This window comes from Apus apus, chromosome 3 (assembly GCF_020740795.1).
Source record: "Apus apus isolate bApuApu2 chromosome 3, bApuApu2.pri.cur, whole genome shotgun sequence".
Taxonomy (NCBI): domain Eukaryota; kingdom Metazoa; phylum Chordata; class Aves; order Apodiformes; family Apodidae; genus Apus; species Apus apus.
The window spans coordinates 56,340,799-56,359,605 of NC_067284.1; the positions used below are offsets into that span (position 1 = coordinate 56,340,799).

Below are 18,807 nucleotides of genomic sequence, written 5' to 3' on the forward strand. Positions count from 1 at the left end.
CATATTTTGTTGCCAAAGACCCATACATTACCTCCAGGCTGCTCCATTATTGCTGTTCATTAACATAGTATGCTAACTTGCTGTTATATGGGACATTAATGGAAAATAAGGGGTGGGATGCCAGAAGAGCTGGTTAGCATATAGACAAAATATTCTGGTTCTGTTTGCTGACATGCAGCACTTCTCTGGAGCTGTGTCTGCAACTTTCACTGTGTTTCTGTGATACTGCTATGAACAGAGAAATAAGCTAGTGCTTATGGTGGCTTTCTGCTGTGCTTTAGAAATACAACATACTATTCAGCAAAAAAAACCAAACAAAAGACCAAAAACATTTGTTACTACAGTAGCAGCAAAGAAAATAATGCATTTCAGTAGCTGGTGGTGTTTTTCTATGTTTAGAATAGTTTGAATTTCCTGCCAAATGCTAGCTCAGAAGTTTTTAGGGGTTTACTGACGTCTTATCAGTGCTGGTTTTTGACCTTCTGTCTCTGTTGGAACACCTTCACTTTCCATCCCTGGTGGCGTGTCTGTTTAAAAAATAAGCTGTCATGTATTCTGAGGAATCTGAAGGTGGAGTTTGTGTGCTCAAAGACATTCTTAAAAAACTCAGCTTGCATTTCTTTCCTGTTTGGTGTGGTGTTTTTGTTGTTTTGTTTTTGTTGTGATTTTTTTTTTAATGAAAACCAGCAGGCTTTAAATTAGTGGCCTTTCTGCTGCCTTATTAAGCCCATTATTCCTGTTAATCTGTCTTTTAATAGGACAATAAAAATAACTCTTTGCTCCCGAGTATGAACTAAGTTGGCTGGTGGGAACTAAGTGATGGAGTAGCTTTTCCTGAGCTGGGTCTCTGCCAGTGAAGTCTTGAGTACCTTGCTCCAGCCTGGCTTTTTAAGGCAAATATTTAAGAAGGTGTGCTTAGTGTTTTATTCATATCCCTCTCCAACTTTCTCATTGGTGTAAATAGGACCATTTATTAGCTTAGCTGGATTTTGAGGTTTGGATAGCTTTTCCTATCTCTGCCTACTGTATAGATCTTTCTTCATCTTCTGGAGTACTATGGTATCCTTCTCTTCTTCTAGGAAAAATCACTGTTCAGTGACAAGTCAGCTAGCTTAATTTGTTGTGTGAACCTGGCAAACTTTAGTCCATCTAGCTCATCTCTTCATTGCCAGAGGGACATTCATGAAAGGATATTCAGGGCTGTTGCACTTTGCAAGGGGTCCTGGGAGGAATTAATCAAAATGCCTGTTTTAGGTGGTGTCCTCTGTAGGATGAGGGAATGGACTGGGTGACTTCTATAGATCTCTTACAACCTCTTTGCTGTTCATGTATCTATGGCATGACTAAAATGTCATAAGCATGTGACTTCACATGCTTAAGTTGAATTATTATTCTTTTAAATGCTACAGTAATGAAAGCCATAGGATCAGGTACAAATTTGCCTGTTTCACATTCTGTACCTTTGATGGGACAGAATGGAAATTTACCTTGTATTAATTGACTGTTACTTCCTAGTAACAGATCTAACAACTCTTGCTGTTAATGCTTGGTTTTATGTGCTGATGGATTTGTACTTGAATTATAGTGACTGTCAAAGAATAGATACCCAACCCTTTCTGCCGTGTCCTAAGAGCTGAAAGATTGGGTTGTCTGTGGCAACATCAAAAAGTAAATTGTGTCCTTCACAGTCATGGCATGTGTCAGTAACAATTTATTCTGCTACTGGATGCTTGGAAAATCATTAAATCCTTTACCCTTGCAAAAACATGCTCTGCATGGCTCTTTGCAATGTAGTATGTTCGTTCTTTTGAAGAAGTGCTGAAGTGATGATACTATACTGCACTTCAGTTTTGGAGAGAGAGACTAGAGCATTTCTTCAGCAAAACCAAAGGCTCAAGATACTAAGGAATTTTTTTGTAGGAGGTGACAAAGGACTTGGAGCTAATTTTCTTTTGTTTTTTTCAAATCTTTCCAAGAGTAAAGACTCTTAGGAATTGGTTCAAACTGGAAGTCTCTGAGGATGCAGATACCCATGCAGTTTATGTGAATTATTTTTGAGGGTTGTTTTATGAAACAATCTATGGAAAAAAAAATATAAAAATAAAGCCTTTACATTTGTCTTGTTTCCAGGATTGTGGTTTTTGATATTTTAGATAATTGCTTAATCCCTAGAATTGCAAGATCAGTTTGGGGCATTTGACTTTTCTTTTTTGAGTTGTATTGCAGTGAGCTGATCCTGTTAAAAAGAATCGTAACACCAAAGGGTAGGATCAGTCACTCAGATGCTTAGAGTTCTGGCTAGTATTGCTGTCTTCCCACTGGCTTTCATGGATTTGAGAAGATCTGTTTTCAGGATTGGATGAATTTTCTATATTCCAACCTCTAGAATATTTTCTATATTCCTGTAGGCTCTCTGTACAGTGCCTACAGTGATGCAGCATTAAGGCTTGGCTGCAGACCTTTTCATTGAGGAGAATTCTGCATAGCTGGGCTCGAAATAAAAGAATCACGTGGTTGCCTGTTTGCCCATGCAGCTTCATTCACTGTGCACAGAAACCAGAAAGGGATAAACCCTTTGATATGAGCATCTTCTCAGTTTGCATTTGGCTGCACGTATAGCAGGTTTTGCAGCAAACCAGAGGAGAAAAAGACCTATATTAATCTTGTAGTGGAAAATGACTTTGTTGCATGTCACTGCACGAGCTGTCCAAAAGCTGCTGGTAACCTTTTGGTGTAGAGATGAGACCTGCTCCCTGCCTGCCAGCTCCCATTCAGGAGCTGAGGTGCTCTCTCCGAATGTGTTTTCACACAGTTCAAAGGCTGATGGGGCATTTTTTTTTCTTTTTTCTTTTTTTAAATTTTATTTTGTTTTTATTATTTTTATTTTTTATTTGGCAGGAAACAAGTGAAATAAAACATTAATCAGCTTGGGTGGCTCAGATGGCATGTGTGGAGGGAGAAGAAAGATTGGGTGATCCTTCTACCCATCAGGACCTGTAAGAACCTGTGCAGTGCTGCTACCAGACTTTCCTGTAGGAAGGGAAGGTGAATGCTCTCGAAGATTCTACCTGGGCTGGAAACCATCTTTTGTCTAAAGCAAGGCTAACAAGGAAGGCTGGAATTCTTGCCAGTGACTTGATGTGTGGGCTGTCCTGCCCTGTGTGTGGCTGCTGTGTTGTTTCTGTACACTGCTGTGTGCCTGAAGGCTCGGTTGCAGTTTCCAGGTTGTAGAATAGGTCATTCTAGGTACAACCCTGTTTAGCCAAAGAAATTAATCCCAATCCTTTAAATTCCCTTTGGTCCTCTGATGGTTTGTTTTAGGCTTTTGCCCATGTCTTTGTCTATGTACTGGTTTTGGTAAGTAAAGTAAGTAAGAAATAAAAGTGAGAGAACTTGTGGGTTGAGATAAAGCAAAAACTGTACACGAGCAAAACGGATCTTCCCATTGGCAGGCAGGTGTTCAGCCACCTCCATGAGAATGGGGCACCATCACATGTTATGGTTACTTGGGAAGACAGACACCATTTGGCCAAATGTCCCCCCTTCCTCCTCCTTCCCCCAGCTTTATATGCTAAGCATGACATCAGATGGTGTGGCATATCCCTTTGGTCAGTTGTGGTCAGCTGTCCCAGCTCTGTCCCTGCCCAACTTCTTGTGCGCCCAAACCTGCTTGCTGCTGGGGTGGTGTCAGAAGCAGAAAAGGTCTTGACACCATGTAAACACTGCTCAGCAATGATGAAAACATCCTTGTATTATTGTTACTGTTTTAAGATAGCTCCCTAAATGCAGACAAAGAGACTATATTTAGGAAGGAGACATTGTTATTTATTGCAGGTTTGTACAAAGCTGGGTGCTTAGTGCCTTCCCACAAATCCTGCACACCAAGGGAGATTTTTCATGACATGTTTATACACAAAACTATAAAGTCAGTAAGTTTCGAAGTCCATTCTCCTTATAGTGACTGGTTAGTGATTAACGTAGTTATCATATGGTTACATCAGTATTTCTGCAACCACACATGCTCAGGGGAAGTCTTCACCTGGACAGGGCATGTGATTTTTAGTCTTACAATGACATTATAATGAGCTAAGTTCACCTAAAGGACGCAATATCACAAGTCCTTCAGCTTCAACTGTCCAAGACTGGTTTAGCTGTCAATCTTCTTGATTTTGTTTCTTCTTTATCACCTCCTGCATTCCTTAGGTCCAATTATCTGTAGAGACCTCAAGTTGGTGATTTCCAGGAGACACTCTCTAAACCTCTTAATTGCCTTCTGCAAGGCCTAGTTACTGCAGGATGTCCTTGCTCAGTGCTGTGGTACTAATTGTGTGCCTCTCTGACTGCAATTTGAGTAAGTATATACAGAGTGCATCTTACACAAAATAACCACATCATTCTAAATTTGAGTTATTTTCAAACATTATCAACACAGTTTTCAGGACAAAACCAAAACACAGCCCCATGTCAGCTACTGTGAAGAAAACTAACTCCAGCCTATCAAAACCCAGCCCAGTCTACCTCTGTCCTGGTTTGGGCCCAACACAACAACAAAAAACCAGCCATGCGGCTGCTCGCTCACCTCCCCCCTCCAGAAAACACACACAGTGGGATGGGGGGACAAAGGCCAACTAGAAGCTCATGGTTCAGGACAAAGGACAAGGAGGGTTCTCTCACCATTTACAGTTCTGGGTGAAACAGACTCAACTTGGGGAAGAATACCAACTTAATTTAAGGGTAATCAAACACACACAGGACACAGACAACACAGAGAGCAGGGCTTGCATATGTTACCCCACCCCTCCCTTCTTCCCGGGCCCAAATCACTTTGTTCCCAGTTTCTCTGCCTCCTTCCCCCCAGCAGCACAGGGGGACAGGGGTTGGGGTTTAGAGTCAGGTCACAGGCTGGTGGTTCCTGCTGCTCCTTCCTCCTCAGGAAGAAGGATTCTTCACAGTCCTCCCTGCTTCCCCACGGGGTCCCTCCCATGGGAGAGAGTCCTCCACGAACCTCTCCTTCATGAGTCCTTCCCACGAGGTCCGGAGCTGCTCCAGCCTGGGCTTCCCACAGAGTCAGGGGCTGGTTCAGGAGCAGTCGCCTCTCCTGGTGCTGGGGTCCTTCACAGCTGCTCTTGATCCTTTTCTGTGGGGAGAAATTTTTTGGCTCTCCACATTCCATGCTCTGAATTCCTACCAGGAAGGGGTTGCTAGTTTGTAGTTTGAACAGCTGATGATTTGAGGGACAGCAGAGCAAGCCAGAGAACAGCATTCACTGAACAAGTGTAGTCTCATACACAGGTGTCTGTGAGCATTGTGTTTTACTGTTGCCTATGCTAGATGACAAAGGCCTCGTGGTCCATATGTGTGTTTGTCTATAGGTCGGTTTGGGACTGCTAGCCCAGCATGTGTGTATTTCTGATTAATTTTGTTCTTACTTGACTGCAGGTCTGATGATATCAGTCTCTTGTTTCACCCTTGGCCTGCCCTTTTACCCTTACAGAATAGCTGAAAAGCTGATCCTAATGGAAACCCCTATGATGTACTTCTGATGCAGAAGTGATTCAGGTGCTCTCCAGGGGAAATTATTTTAATCTGAATCTGTGTGCAAAATGTGTCACAGTAATGTGGTTATCAAGCACTCTCTGTTCACAAAACCTCTTGAGTTTGCTGGAAGGAAGGGAGGAACATAAGTACCATGAATTGAAAGATGCCCATAGTGAAATTGCTTGCTTCAGTTGCTCTTTGCAGATGCACTGTGATTGTGGACCACAAGTTGTAACTCCTGTTGTATGAGTGTGCAGTACTTAAATTTTGGTTTGTGATTGTTTTCCATGGTGACATAAGGGACGTTCGTGCCTGCAGTTCTCTTGCTAGAGTAAAGATAGCACCTTCAGGGGAAGCTGCCATCAGAGGAGCCCCAGCTCCTCCTCGTCAGCCACATAATCTTATCGCCTGCTCAGATGCAAAATATGTTACTAATGACTGAATACAGGACCTTCATCCAGGTATAAATTACCAGGAAGGTTTTCTATTTCTGATGTCACTCTTGCAGAAATACTTTATTTTTTCAGATGAATGAAGGGAGAAAACATGATGTCAATGGGGACTTCTTAAATTTTCTTGCAGAGATTTTGGGCTGAGTCTTTTGAGTTGATGTGGGTTCATTCTGTTATTTTGTTTTATTGTTCTGGTTTTTTTTAGACCCTACTTTTATTGTTTCCAGAAGTCTGTTTATGATACCCTCCACTGTCTTCAGTTTGAAGCTTCTTACTCTCTCACTTGTATTTTCCAACTAAGACTGACTGAGTTTCCAGGTGAAAAGTATGTTGCTGCTGCTTTTGCTTGAGCACACCAAAAGCTCCCTGTGCAGGGCAATTTATTTCCTGAAATAGCTTTTCTGCAGATAGAGAGCAGTTTAATTTATCTAAATTGCTCACTAAAGCCTTATCTGATAATTTTGCAGTGTCAGTACTTTGGCATGTTGTCTTGGATTTATCAAGAGAAGAGAAGCTGTTTGTTGACAGCTTTGCTCTGGTTACATTTTAAGTAGACATCTCCCTGGAGATGACATGTAGATGTCACATTACAGATTAGCATTTGGTGTGGGGTACCAGAGCAAAGGAAGAGATGTCTCAGTTCAGTCTCTGAAAAAGAGAAAACAAAAGCATTCCTGAGCTCTGACAGCTTTCCTTGAACAATATCTTCTTTAGTGTTTCTTGTTCCTGGTTCCAGCTTGAAGCTCCACCATGCTAAGTGCTTTTGCAACCCAGACATTTGAAGAGACTGAAAAGTGTATTGATGTGCTCTGGTTGTGCCTGGAGAAGTTCAGACTTGACTCTAACTTTCAGCCAGTGTGGGTTTTTTTCTGTAGGACTGAAATCCTGGTGTATGCAAAAGTCCCCCAGGTGAGCGCTGTTTGGATGCAGAAGGAGTTTGGCCTCAGGCAGGACAGCTTGCTGAAAAGCCCCATCCTTCTTAGTTGCTTACCTGAGTTACCCTTCTTAGTGGGAAGGTGGTGATGGCAGAGTTACCTCTTAAGTGTGAGGCAAGAGGAAGCTGCAAAGTTGTGTTAACTCTGAGCAAATGAGATAAAAAGTTTTAACAAAAATACACACTTTTCTCATTGAAGAGAGCTACATTATACCATGATTGTTCAGCAGCTAAATGTCAGCTACCCTTCAGTAATCTCTCCTTCCTTTTCCCGCAAACCCTTTCAAGCAATGGAAATAGGCAGTAGTGCTAATGTGGGGGTGGTTGTGGAAAGCTGATTTTAATTTGAGAGTAAAGAGCTGTGATCATTTGCCATTAGCCCAAGCAAAATTTTGTCTGTTTGTTTTCCAGAGCTGTGGGCTTTGTGTGTGTGTTTAGGGATTGGGGTGTCTCTTTTTTCACTGTGCTGAAAAACTGTTTCTGAGAGCCTTGGCTTTAGCCTAGGGCTACTAAAGATGTTGAGATCTTGAAGGTTTTGGTGCATAATTGAAATATTTCCATCCCAGTTTTGTCTGTGCACTCATATTTCTTGTAGAAATGCTTTAAAAAGAGGTCTTTGGACTCTCTATTTGATAGTTTCAACTAGCTGACAGTGTTCAAACCCTTTTAGCGCAAGTGTGGAGCAGGTTTACTGTGTCAGCTCCAAAAACTGCGAAATGAGAAAAATTGATCTCTGCTTTCAGCTGCTGGCAGTTCCTGACACCAAGCACTGGTTGCTTACTGGCGTGCAGCCTTATTCCTGCTCAACACTGTGTGCTGGAAAGCAAAGGAAGTTGTGTTGCCTGAAGGGTTTACATACATTTTAGTTCTTGATTGTGATGGTAGTTGAGGGTCTCAGCATTTCTGCCCATAAGAGGTTAATTAGCCAGATCATTAGATGTACACATTATACATATGTGTGTGTGTGTGTATATATATATATACACACATGCATATAAGCGTGTATGCAGTAATTATTCTGAGACAGTAAAGTGTATTTTGAGAATAATTGCTTGACTAGCTGCTGTGTGATCCTTAAGATTTCTGGGTTGCTTGGGGTTTTTTTGGGGGTGGGGTTTGGTGCTGTTGGTTTAGATTTTTTTCTATCTTACTCTTCTGAATCAGAATACTTGGGAGAAATAAAAAATCAAGTGTTCGGGCAATTGTTCCAAACTCAGTCTGTACTCACAGAGAATGATTCTGCAGATAAGAAATGTCTTAACATTTTATAACTTAGAAAGATTTGCTTTCCAGGGTGTTGACGAGTATGAACTTTCTTGACTGGCAGGACAGAATGTCTGCTCCAGTCTGCACCCAAGATCACGTGTAATTTTATCAGCCTCATTACACATAGTTCCTCAATATATGTGCATATACAACTACAAAAAATTCTTGCTGATAGTGACACATATGGGAAGTGCAGTCAGGCTGCTTTTTGTACACAAACACGTGTTGTGCGTTTCTAGAGATCCTGAAGTCTATGAAATCAGCAGAAATGTTCTTCTTACAGAGTGTTATGAAATGTAATCAGTGTGGGGAGTTTCTATTCCCTTTTTCTAAGCTGCATATCATCAGCTGACAGTTTGGCTACTTCTGCTTCTCTCAAACATCTGAGACTACCTAAACTGTTGAAACTTAGTTTTATTTAAAGAGTACATGACTGGGTTTTCAAATAGACCAAGCACACAGATCATTGTGAAACTTGCTTAATAAAATTCCTGCTGTATTCAGATCTGTCTTTCTCTTTTTCCTTCTTTTTGTCCCCCCCTTTTATACAGGCGATACGGATTGTGGTTTCGATTGCGGAAGATAATAATCTGGTTGCTGGGAGTGTACATAGCCATTCCATTTCTAGTCAAACTTTGCCCTGCTATTCAGGCAAAGCTGGTCTTCCTAAACTTTGGTAAGTGAGAAATTTGTTGGCCTGGGTGAGGGGAAAGAATATCTTCCTTTCATTTGTCTGCTTCACTTTCACCTTACATGTGTACAGCTCGTGAAGGATATGAGCTTTCAGAGTTTTTAAATTCTCTGGAGTATTGTTTGGAAAGCATTCTCTGTGGCACTAGTGGTCTTTGTACTATGTCTTTGTATAAACGCAGTGACCAAATTGAAGTCAACTTTCCTGAAGGGTCTCCTTCAGGAAAAATGGGCACTGTCGAATGCATTTTTCTGAAGGGTTCAACAAAGTTGCACGAATAGACAGCAAGCAAGTGAAACTAAATCTTGGGAGTTTTCTTCCAGGTGATGGCTCTTCACCTGAAAGCATTTTAGTTCTGTGGTGACAGTGCAGTGTCCCAGCTGGTCTCTGCTGGCATGCACGATTTGTCTGTCACTCTTTCACATGCTTTTGCCTAAGAGCAAGCAGACATACCATAGGTATAGATTTGCAGCTTTAAGGGGCTAGATTGGTCAGGTTAACGTTACCTGTTGTCTGCCTTAGCTTTCATGTTTGTGGAATGTTTAGTGATGTTTTTGGGGGTAAGTAAAGTGAGATCTGGCTGTCACCGTTATCATTGCATCTTTGTGTGTCAAAAGCACAAAAACTTTGATATGTTAATTTTTATGCTATTAAATTTCAAGGAGACAGACTTCCTGTTTCTGCTGGAGTGGAGCTCAAGTTTAGGGGAATAGCCTGAATCATTGGGAGAAGAGAGTCCTTAAAACTGCTTGATGCTGTCACTAGATCTCTGTAGCATTTCTCGTGGTATTGAGTGTGTCAGAGACTGCCTAGAGAGGCCGTACAGCATTGGTGATGGAAAAGGAAACATTTAGACTAAGTGCATCCCCTCATTTAGCACAATGCACAGTGTCTATAAGATGTAGATTGTCTAAATGCTGAAAATGTTTGAAGTTTTTCTTTCCTGATATTGCTTGTGTTTGAATCATTGAGTATACCAAACAATGAACACCTGTGTGTTGTGGAAGTTGGGGAACATAAAATATTGGGAAGAGTGAACTGAGATGTAATAATTGGGTATCTCTTCCTGAACAGATGAAGCTTCTGGCCTAACATGGTATATTTTAAGTGCTGCAATGCCTGGGAGATACGGCAATTATTTGATGGTGTTTGGAGAGTGGGCTAATGAACTCCATATCCTCCCCAAAGGCTCAGGAGAAGAGTTTAACACAATTTATCTTGTTCTTACAGGACAAGAGCAATGTGGTATCTGCTACTGTAATGCAGTATCTTGTTGTATAATTGATGCTGAAACCACACGTCATCCTGAAACATGTTGCAGCACTGGGATGCACTGTTTGTCCCAGGGATTTTGTCCCATAAGTAACTTCCATTACAGCTACAAATACTAAAAGGTTTGCCAAACCAGCTAACCCACCCCACTGACCCAGCAGGAGCAACAATCTTGTGTCTAGGAGATTTACAAAGCAGAGATAGTTAAATGTGTGTCTGTCTGCATTGTTTGTCTCCCCCACCTCTTAATTTTAGCCTGTTCCCTGTATTTGGATGATTGCTTGTGTCTTCTTACCTTGCTCTCTTTGATGTTCATACTTAAGTCACAGCTGTAGCCAGTTCATCCTTTCACACAAAAATAGTAAGTTTTTCCTAGTACAGTGGACCAGTTTGTACAACTCTCCAGTATCTTGATAAGGCAGTTTTGTAAGAAAATAAAGGTATGAATTAAAAGGTTTCATATTCTGTTTGTTTGTTGTTGTTGTTGTTTTTTCCTTGATTTGTTTTTCAGTGAGGGTCCCATATTTCATTGACTTGAAAAGACCACAGGATCAAGGTTTAAACCACACCTGTAATTATTACCTGCAGCCAGAGGAGGATGTAACCATTGGAGTCTGGTAAGAAAGCCTGTTTTGTGCTGTGCATCTCTGTCATTCTTTTTGTTCTCAGTGATGTTACGCTAGTATTTTTGCTGTGTGTGTGACAACCATTGCCTGCTCTGATTTGTGGATGTTTGTGTTTTCCTCTGCCAAGTGGCTGAGTTAATCCTGAAAACTATGCAGATCTCTGGAGCTCATCTGAACTCAGATCAGTAATGCATGAAACTCAACTGGATAACCTGTGCATTCAGAGAAACTTCATAATTTGGAATTGTAAAGGTTACAGATGCCTGCATTGCTACAAAGATCATGGCTCCATATCAGATGAGACCCAAGGAGTTAGAAGTTTTGTCATTCAACTGCTGTTCATATTCTGTTTTGCAACATAAATGTGGGAGAAGATAGGAAAGTGGGATCAAAGTGTTCAGAGTATGAGGAGGAGTATTTTGTGTGTAAAACATAAGTAAGGTTTGGAGAGTGACAGTGTCAGAGCTTGCTTTTCAATCCCTCCCTCACAAAGAAGGCTTTCTGGTCCCAGGCAAGGGCCATTAATTTTGGTTCTGTGCTTTGTTTATGAACTTGCAAAAGTCTTGAGGCAGAACAGTTGAGAGAAGTAGAGTCCTACAGTTACTGGGGCTTTTTTCCTCTTCAAGAACTCCATGTCTGCTGGCTGCGTGCAAGTAGACTATTTACGTTGTTTCCCCCTGTGTTGTTTTTCCCTCTGAGCTTTACAGCTGGGGGTAAGGTGTGGTAGGTGGAGTCTATTTCTCCAAGAAGAAAGGCATGTAAGTACTTAAGTTACATCTGACAGCTGTTAGCTACCCACTCTCCCCCTTTTCAACAATTTGAGATGGTTGTGGGCATGTACTTGCTTTCAGTGTTTGTTTTGTAGAGTACTTATCCAGTGTAAACACCTACCTTCTTTTCAGTCTGTCGTTCCTCTTTGTGCCACCAGTGTTGAATTATTTCTAACAGGCTGCTCATCTATATTATCTACAGAAAAACAGCTGTGATTTGAAAATTTCTGGCTCTTCTAGCTAGTAGCTTTTCCAGCTAAAATGTTATACCTTCAAGAACCTGTTATCTGAAAACAGAATACTTCATTTTCTCATCAGACCCTGAGCCTCTTTTTTTCCTTGAATTGACTGTGGAGTCAGATATGCCTTTTACTCACTGAACAATCTTTGCTAAACCTTAGATTATTCTGACTATCAGCTGACCTCGCTGTGACTCTTGTTTATGGTGTTCTAAGTATGTTAATGGAAGTAGTTAAGTTCCATAAAAGCTGAGGAATGGAGATTCTTTCTCCAGAATGGTGGGAAGTTCAGTAATTGGGCTTTGGGTATGCCTGTGAGGTTTGATGGCTTGCACAGCCCTGAGTTTTGAAGGCAATAGTGATGGAGGTGAAAATATAGAAATAACGCTTGGAGTGGCAGACTCTGGGTAGCAACAGGACAATGTAGTATTTCCTTCTGTATACAGGCACACTGTCCCTGCAGCCTTATGGAAGAATGCCCGAGGGAAGGACCAGTTGTGGTTTGAAGATGCTTTGGGTTCCAGCCATCCTGTAATCCTTTACTTGCATGGCAACGCGGGAACAAGGTGAGGCATATGCAGTGTTGGCTTTGCTTTATGTTGTGTTTTCCTGGCTTGCCTCAGCTTCAATACATTTTATAACAAAATGGGGACAAACTTTTCAGTAGAGTCTGTAGTGATAGGACAAGTGGTTAATGGCTTTAAACTGAAAGAGGGTATATTTAGACTACATAAAAGGAAGAAATTTTTTACGGTGAGGGTGATGAAACAGTGGAACAAATTGCCCAGAGAGTAGATGCCCCATCCCTGGAAACATTCAAGGTCAGGTTGGACAGGGCTCTGAGCAACATGATCTAGTTGGAGATGTCCCTGATCACTGCAGAGAGAGTCGTACTAGGTGAACTTTAAAGAACCATTCCAACCCAACCTATGATTCTATAACTGAAAACAAGATAAAATCTAAACGCAGTTTGGCACTTCTCCCATTTTTTAAAAGGAAAGCATGTTTTAAGAAATTATGCCTTTCCATTTATTGAATGTGGGAATAGACTTATTGCAGTTATCAGAGAGATGTGATGTTGTATCCTCTTGTCCTGTCTGACCTTGTATCCTCTGCTAGAAGCCAGAAGGCTGTGATCAGGTAGGGAGAAGTACTTCCGTTCAGTGTAGTGATGTTTGAATCAAGACATGGCATAGTATTAGTGTTTCGGTATATGTGATTTACATGCATCAAATAAACTTTCCAGTTCCTTTTGTGAGATTATTTTAGTAATTAACACATTTTGAAGAAGGAAAGAGGAAGGTAACGTGCTGGTCTTGTTTCGTCACTTCATGTGTTCAGGATACTTGTCTGGAACAGGAGCATTTCTAAAATTTGTAATTTTATAGTTGACCATGTGTATCACCTAAAGAAGTAGGTTGGTTCTCTATACTTTGTTTCTGGATGCTGAAAACCATTAGCATAGTGTGAAACTTTCTGGATGTTTCTCAGAATTATGTTCTGACTTCCATATTTTTGCATGATAGGGTGCTTTAGTTCGTTTATTGGAACAGTCTTTTTCCTTACTTAATATGCATCTTACAATGAGTATCAGCTCCTTTGAGTTTTGAGTGCCAGTGCCTGTTCTTTGGAAGCTGAATGTCTGCTCACAGATACTCTGCAAGAGCAGGAGGATTGCAGAAATACAAGTTTCATGATATAAAGAAAAGAAAATCTGTTGTAATTGTGCTGATAGTGAAGGTTCAGTAGACTTTACATCACAGGAACTTTGCCCCTTTTTCACCTAAGTTATTGTCTTAGCAGTGTACTTTTTTGGTACAAGGGCGTGGTGTGGGAGATGCATGCTGGGAGCCAGGAAACACATGAGCAGATGGATTTTTAGAAACTGACCTAGTCTTCTTGTGCTGATGTATTACAAGGTTTAATCAAATTGTTGCATTATTTTTCAAATGCTACTTCACTTGTTTTCTTCCCTTCATTTGATTTAGCAAATTATACTAATGGAAGCTATTCTGCAGCTTAATGGTGGCATTTCAGGACCAGTATCTCTCTTATGTGCATATTGATTACATTTACTACTTGGCTCCCCCAAGAGCTGCTGAGATAAATTACTGAGCTATGGATCAATTACATACTTCACATTGCACTTTACTCTGTGTATTGCAGAAGCTAGAGGTGTATTGGCTTTGCTATTTCAGCTTTTAATATATATTGCTGTATGTTTCTACACTGCCCATTCGGTCTCTTGTCAAAGGGCTGCTTTATTGATGCAGGCTGCATTAGCCATAAGTAAAAGGCACTGCCTTGGATTTCTGGTTTGCTTGAGTGGTCTGGACCTGAAGCAAAGAGGTTCTATTTACTTGATCCCCTTGGAAAACATTCCTCTGTTGCATTTTGAGGAATGCATGAAAGGCACCAGTGTGTGCATGTCAAGGATGACTTTTCAACGAGTATTTCTTCTTCAGACTTGTATGATTCAAAATCAACTACAAGCAACATCTTGCATTTTGCCCTGAGTTTTTTGGCTGCCCTAGGTATTTTGCAGTACAATTGGAACTGACAGCTTTTGACCAGCAAGTTCATGTGTTCTTAGAGGTCTGGAAAGCGGCATTTTGGTTTAGAGGCTGCACTGATCAAACCAATCATAGTGTGAACATTTTAGAGTTTTAGTATGATTGCAGAAGTAAATCTACGCTTACATAAATCCTATACTAGAGTTTGAGTGTGGATTAGCCATGTCATGTTGTGATATATTTAAAGCATGTAATGGCAGATTCACTCTCCTTGTTGCTTTATTGTCTCTTGATTTCAATTTATGAAAAAAACATTAAACCAGGTTCTTCCCCTGGACTTATTTATACTGTGCAACTCTGGTTTTCTCTGCTCAGTCTTTTGCACGTGTCCTTTCTATCCCTGTGCTTGGAACAAGGTGAGAAAATCCAGGGCCCAGCTACTTGGGTTAATGTGGGTTCTGCTGAGAGCATCACGTCTTGGAGAGCAGTGGTTACTGACTCGGGCAGCACTGGTGGCAGGAGCACAGGGACTGCCAAGCCCACAAGGACAGGCTGTTTTGGATGTATTACAGGCTTTGGAAAAGGCAGATAGGAGGATAGATTGAAAAGTTCATCTTTACTTGCTGTGATAAGACATTAATGGGAAGAAGTTGACTTCAAAGCTGTATCTTGCATAGCTCAGCAAAGCTTTGCCCTCTCCTAGAAGTCTGTGACAAAGCAGTTACATTGTTTGTTAATGTTTGTGTTAAACTGGAAGCCTGAGGCAGTTGGGAAAATCTGTTTCTGGAAGCTTAAATGCTCACGTGTTTTTTTTTGTTTGGTTGTTTTTTTCTCCTCTTCATAAATTACTCTTGCCAGAGGAGGGGATCACCGTGTGGAACTTTACAAGGTAAGTGGCTGCTCGTGTTGTCCAAGCAGTTCCATTAACACATCAGATGTGCACAGACTTCAGAAGACAGCTCATTACAGCCCACTGCCAACAGGCAGATAGTTTCGGGCTTATAGTTGCCTCTGGATAGGAAGCACGTATAGGGAAAGGGGTCTGTAAGCTGTGAACAGACCTTTTCCTAAAAGACCTTTCAAATAGCTTTTAATACTTACTGTTATAAACTGTCAGCTCCAACTGAGCTAGCCAGGTTCTTTGCTAGGAATACTTTCCCAACACAGTTTATAGGAAAAAAATGTTTTATTTAATCACAGCCTTAATTTGATTAATTATACTAGCATACTAATGTAAGGTACCATTTGAGAGTGTTCTTTCATAAGGTACCAGTCTCAATATACTCAGCATCATAGAAGAGAATGTTTTCAGTTGGAGGAGCCTACAATGATTGCCCAGTCCAACTGCCTGAGCACTTAAGGGTTGGGAAAAAGTTAAACCATGTTAAGGGCATTCTCCAAATGACTCTTAAACACTTAAATGCTTTCTTCTTTTGAGCTCCATAAGGAGTTCCCTGTTCAGCCAAGCTAGTCTTCTGCCCTGCTTGCTTGAATCAGAACACAACAGGATTGCCTGTTCCTGTACTTCTAAATTATTCTGATGACTCTGTGATATTTAATACCTCTGCTGTAAAGGGCCTTTGCCCTGGCAATGCACACAGTGCACTCCAGGTGCAGCAAGGGCCAGTGCAATATAATATGTTAGTCTTGAGGGACAGGGGGAGGATGGGGTGTGAGGATGCCAGCAAGCAGCAGGGCAAACTGTGTGATACATATATGAAGTTACGGGCTTTCTGTCTTCAGATGACCCTTTAGATCCTAGTGGGACACTGGAAATTATCTCTCCATTTCCAATCAGGCTCCAGTTGTCTGTGTAAGCTCCAGTTGTACTTGTATGCATACTGTGTGTCCCCAAATTGTTGTAAATAGTCTAATTTTTTATAACTCTTTCCGATATCTGTGTATGTAACCTGTTACAGTTAAAATTTTAGTGTTCCTTAGAAGTAACACTCAGCTTACAGGTATCATTTCAGTTGCATGGTATTATAGTCCCTCTACCACTAATTAGTATTATAATACTGATGTGTTATTTAAAATGTTGCAACAAATGCTAAGCCAGCTGTTAATGCTGGAAGTCCAGCTGGTGGTGCAACGAGCCCTGAAGGCAAATGTTGTGCACCAAGCAAATACCTGATCTGCCACAGTGCTGTGCAGTCCAGGCCATCCAGCACAGCTCCTGCCTGTAGTCCCCCAGAGAAAGGTGTCCTGCCACTTACAGGAGTTCTGAACGTGGCTTTGCATCCTGTACTTGCTGTCTTAATAGCAGTTTTACCTGTTGTGCAAGCTGTGTTGGCTATAAAATCGAACAGCAACCAAGTATTGTCAGCACATTACAACACAGAGGCACGTGCTGCCCGCAGCCCTGTGCAGGCTGTCCTGAGGCCAGCTGAAAGGGTAAATGCCTCTGAGAAAACCCACTGCTTGGTCATGGTGGGAAGCCTTGAGCCACAGGAGGGGCTGTGGCATCCTTGGTAGATGTGTGAGCGACAGCCTGCAGTTGGTGGGCTGTCAGAAAGGGAAACTGCAGCCTTGTAACCCAGTGCATGTGGTATTGCCATGCTAGTAACATGGGCGAGGGTTATAAGGCTTCTTCTGGCCGTGTCTTGGAGCTCTCTGGAGTACTGTTTTGAGCTCGTTTAGCCATAAAAGCAATTGTCTAACAACCAGGTAGCCACTGGTTAGCTTGTGTTACTTTTGCTAAGCTTGTATAATTACATGTCATGGCTATACCTGTAACACAACTAGTAACAATGCTCATACAGATGGTATTGCAGAGAAAACCGCTGTAATGTTTTTTTGTACAAGTTACAACTGCAGTTACTCTGTGTCAGGTGGAACACGGATGACAGCCAGCATAGTGATACAGTGTAGAGGAGTTACAGGCCTGGTGTGACAGCAGGGACCTCCAGAGGTGGGAACACGGAGGGCATGGCAGAAGAGGGAGTGCAGGTATTGCAGGTATGAGTGTGCATGGGGTGGCACAGGCTGACCCCAGGGACCCCTGGGCTGTGCACAGCCTGCTGGTGGCCAGCTAAAGAGATGCAGACCTGGGAGCTGGGCAGAAGTGTGTTTAGAGGTCACAGAGAGAATGTGTCCAATGTGTGTTGAACACTCCCCATAAGGTAATTCGGGATGTAACATGGAATCATAGACCAGTGAAGAGAAACAAACACCCAGTGAATGTCTGAAATGCATTAAAATTAGCCCCAAATGGATTCTAGAGGGAAGTGAGAGAAACCATTAACATCATAGTCCTCCCAGCAATGGAGCTGAGTTGCCAGCTTACCTGAACACCCCACTTTTCTATGTTGTCCTTTTTCTCTTTTTTTGTGTGCTAATGAGCTCTGAACTAGTAACAGTAATTTTTCAGGCTCTAAAGATTTCAATTACACTAAAAATAGTGTTGGTTTTACATATGAGGTGATTTCCTTTAGTCTGTTAGAAGGCTTAAAGTACAGTGTAACAGGTTGCTTTTTAAAATCATGTATCACACATAGACGATGAGAGCAACCTCATCTTAATCTTTTTGTGACTTTTTGTTGATTTTTATCTACTCTGGAACTGTTAGGTTCATACTGAACAATGGTAGCCTGGAATACTAGCCAAGGCACTTTTCCAAGCAAGTTAATATAATACTGGGTATTTTTCCTTGCTTTTAACAGATTTTGTTAGGATTACCATTGGCTGCAACATAAATCTTTGTGGTAGAGCAATTACATGTTTTGGATATCCATTTAACCCTTCTGAAACCTGAAACAGGCTCCTATATGTTATGCTAACATTTATGGCAATTTGAATAGTATAAATGAAGCAGTTGTACTATTTCTCTGGAAATCCTTGAAGAGGGTAGAGGCAACAGTCATAGGCTATTTGTGGATCTTAAGGACAAAACTGTTAAAGGGAGAATCAAAATCTAAGATAGCCTGATACGAGGTCCAAAAAATAAATGCAGTAAAAACAGTGGGCTGAAATGATTAGTGTTTGAAAAGCTCTGAGCCTGCTACACCAAAAAGCTATAAATTGTTGCTTTACCATGTCAGGCTGATAAGGTTATAAATTAGATCCCTGCACGTGGCCTGAGGCAAGAGCTGTTCAAGTCTCTGTGATGGGTTTCTGCATGTTTCTCTCCTCTCCAGGTTCTCAGCTCCCTTGGGTACCACGTGGTGACATTTGATTATCGAGGTACGTGGGCTTCTACTATTATTAAAGACTTTAGGATGTATCTTTCTGTAGAAGCAACAAAGAAGTTGCTCTTTTTGTTAGATCTCAGGGACATGTTGTTTTTTAAATGCTTGCTGCCAGCTAATCAGATGTGGTTACTGCTTCTTTTTTCCTCGTGAACTTTAAGAAATTGCTTTCCAGTGCTTTCCTGTATAGCACTGCTTCCTGATGTCCAGCTCAGTGGACTCAGGTTCCTGTCTGTCCTCATGCGCAGGGCTTGTTGATTTGGGAGCTAAGAAGAAGAGGGTGACTCAGGCACATATGCTGTCCCACTGTCCAGTGCAG

General features: G+C 41.5%; 1 protein-coding gene across 2 annotated transcripts in view; it reads left to right on the top strand.

Annotated features, from left to right (window-relative positions):
• ABHD12 (abhydrolase domain containing 12, lysophospholipase) overlaps positions 1-18,807 on the top strand; it is a 37,853-nt gene that overhangs the window by 11,676 nt on the left and 7,370 nt on the right. For both annotated transcript variants that reach the window (XM_051613994.1, XM_051613995.1), the window contains exons 2-6: positions 8,742-8,866; positions 10,665-10,770; positions 12,235-12,354; positions 15,160-15,190; positions 18,438-18,483. In XM_051613994.1, coding sequence (XP_051469954.1) covers positions 8,742-8,866; positions 10,665-10,770; positions 12,235-12,354; positions 15,160-15,190; positions 18,438-18,483 — 428 coding nt within the window. The remainder of the gene's footprint in view (positions 1-8,741; positions 8,867-10,664; positions 10,771-12,234; positions 12,355-15,159; positions 15,191-18,437; positions 18,484-18,807) is intronic.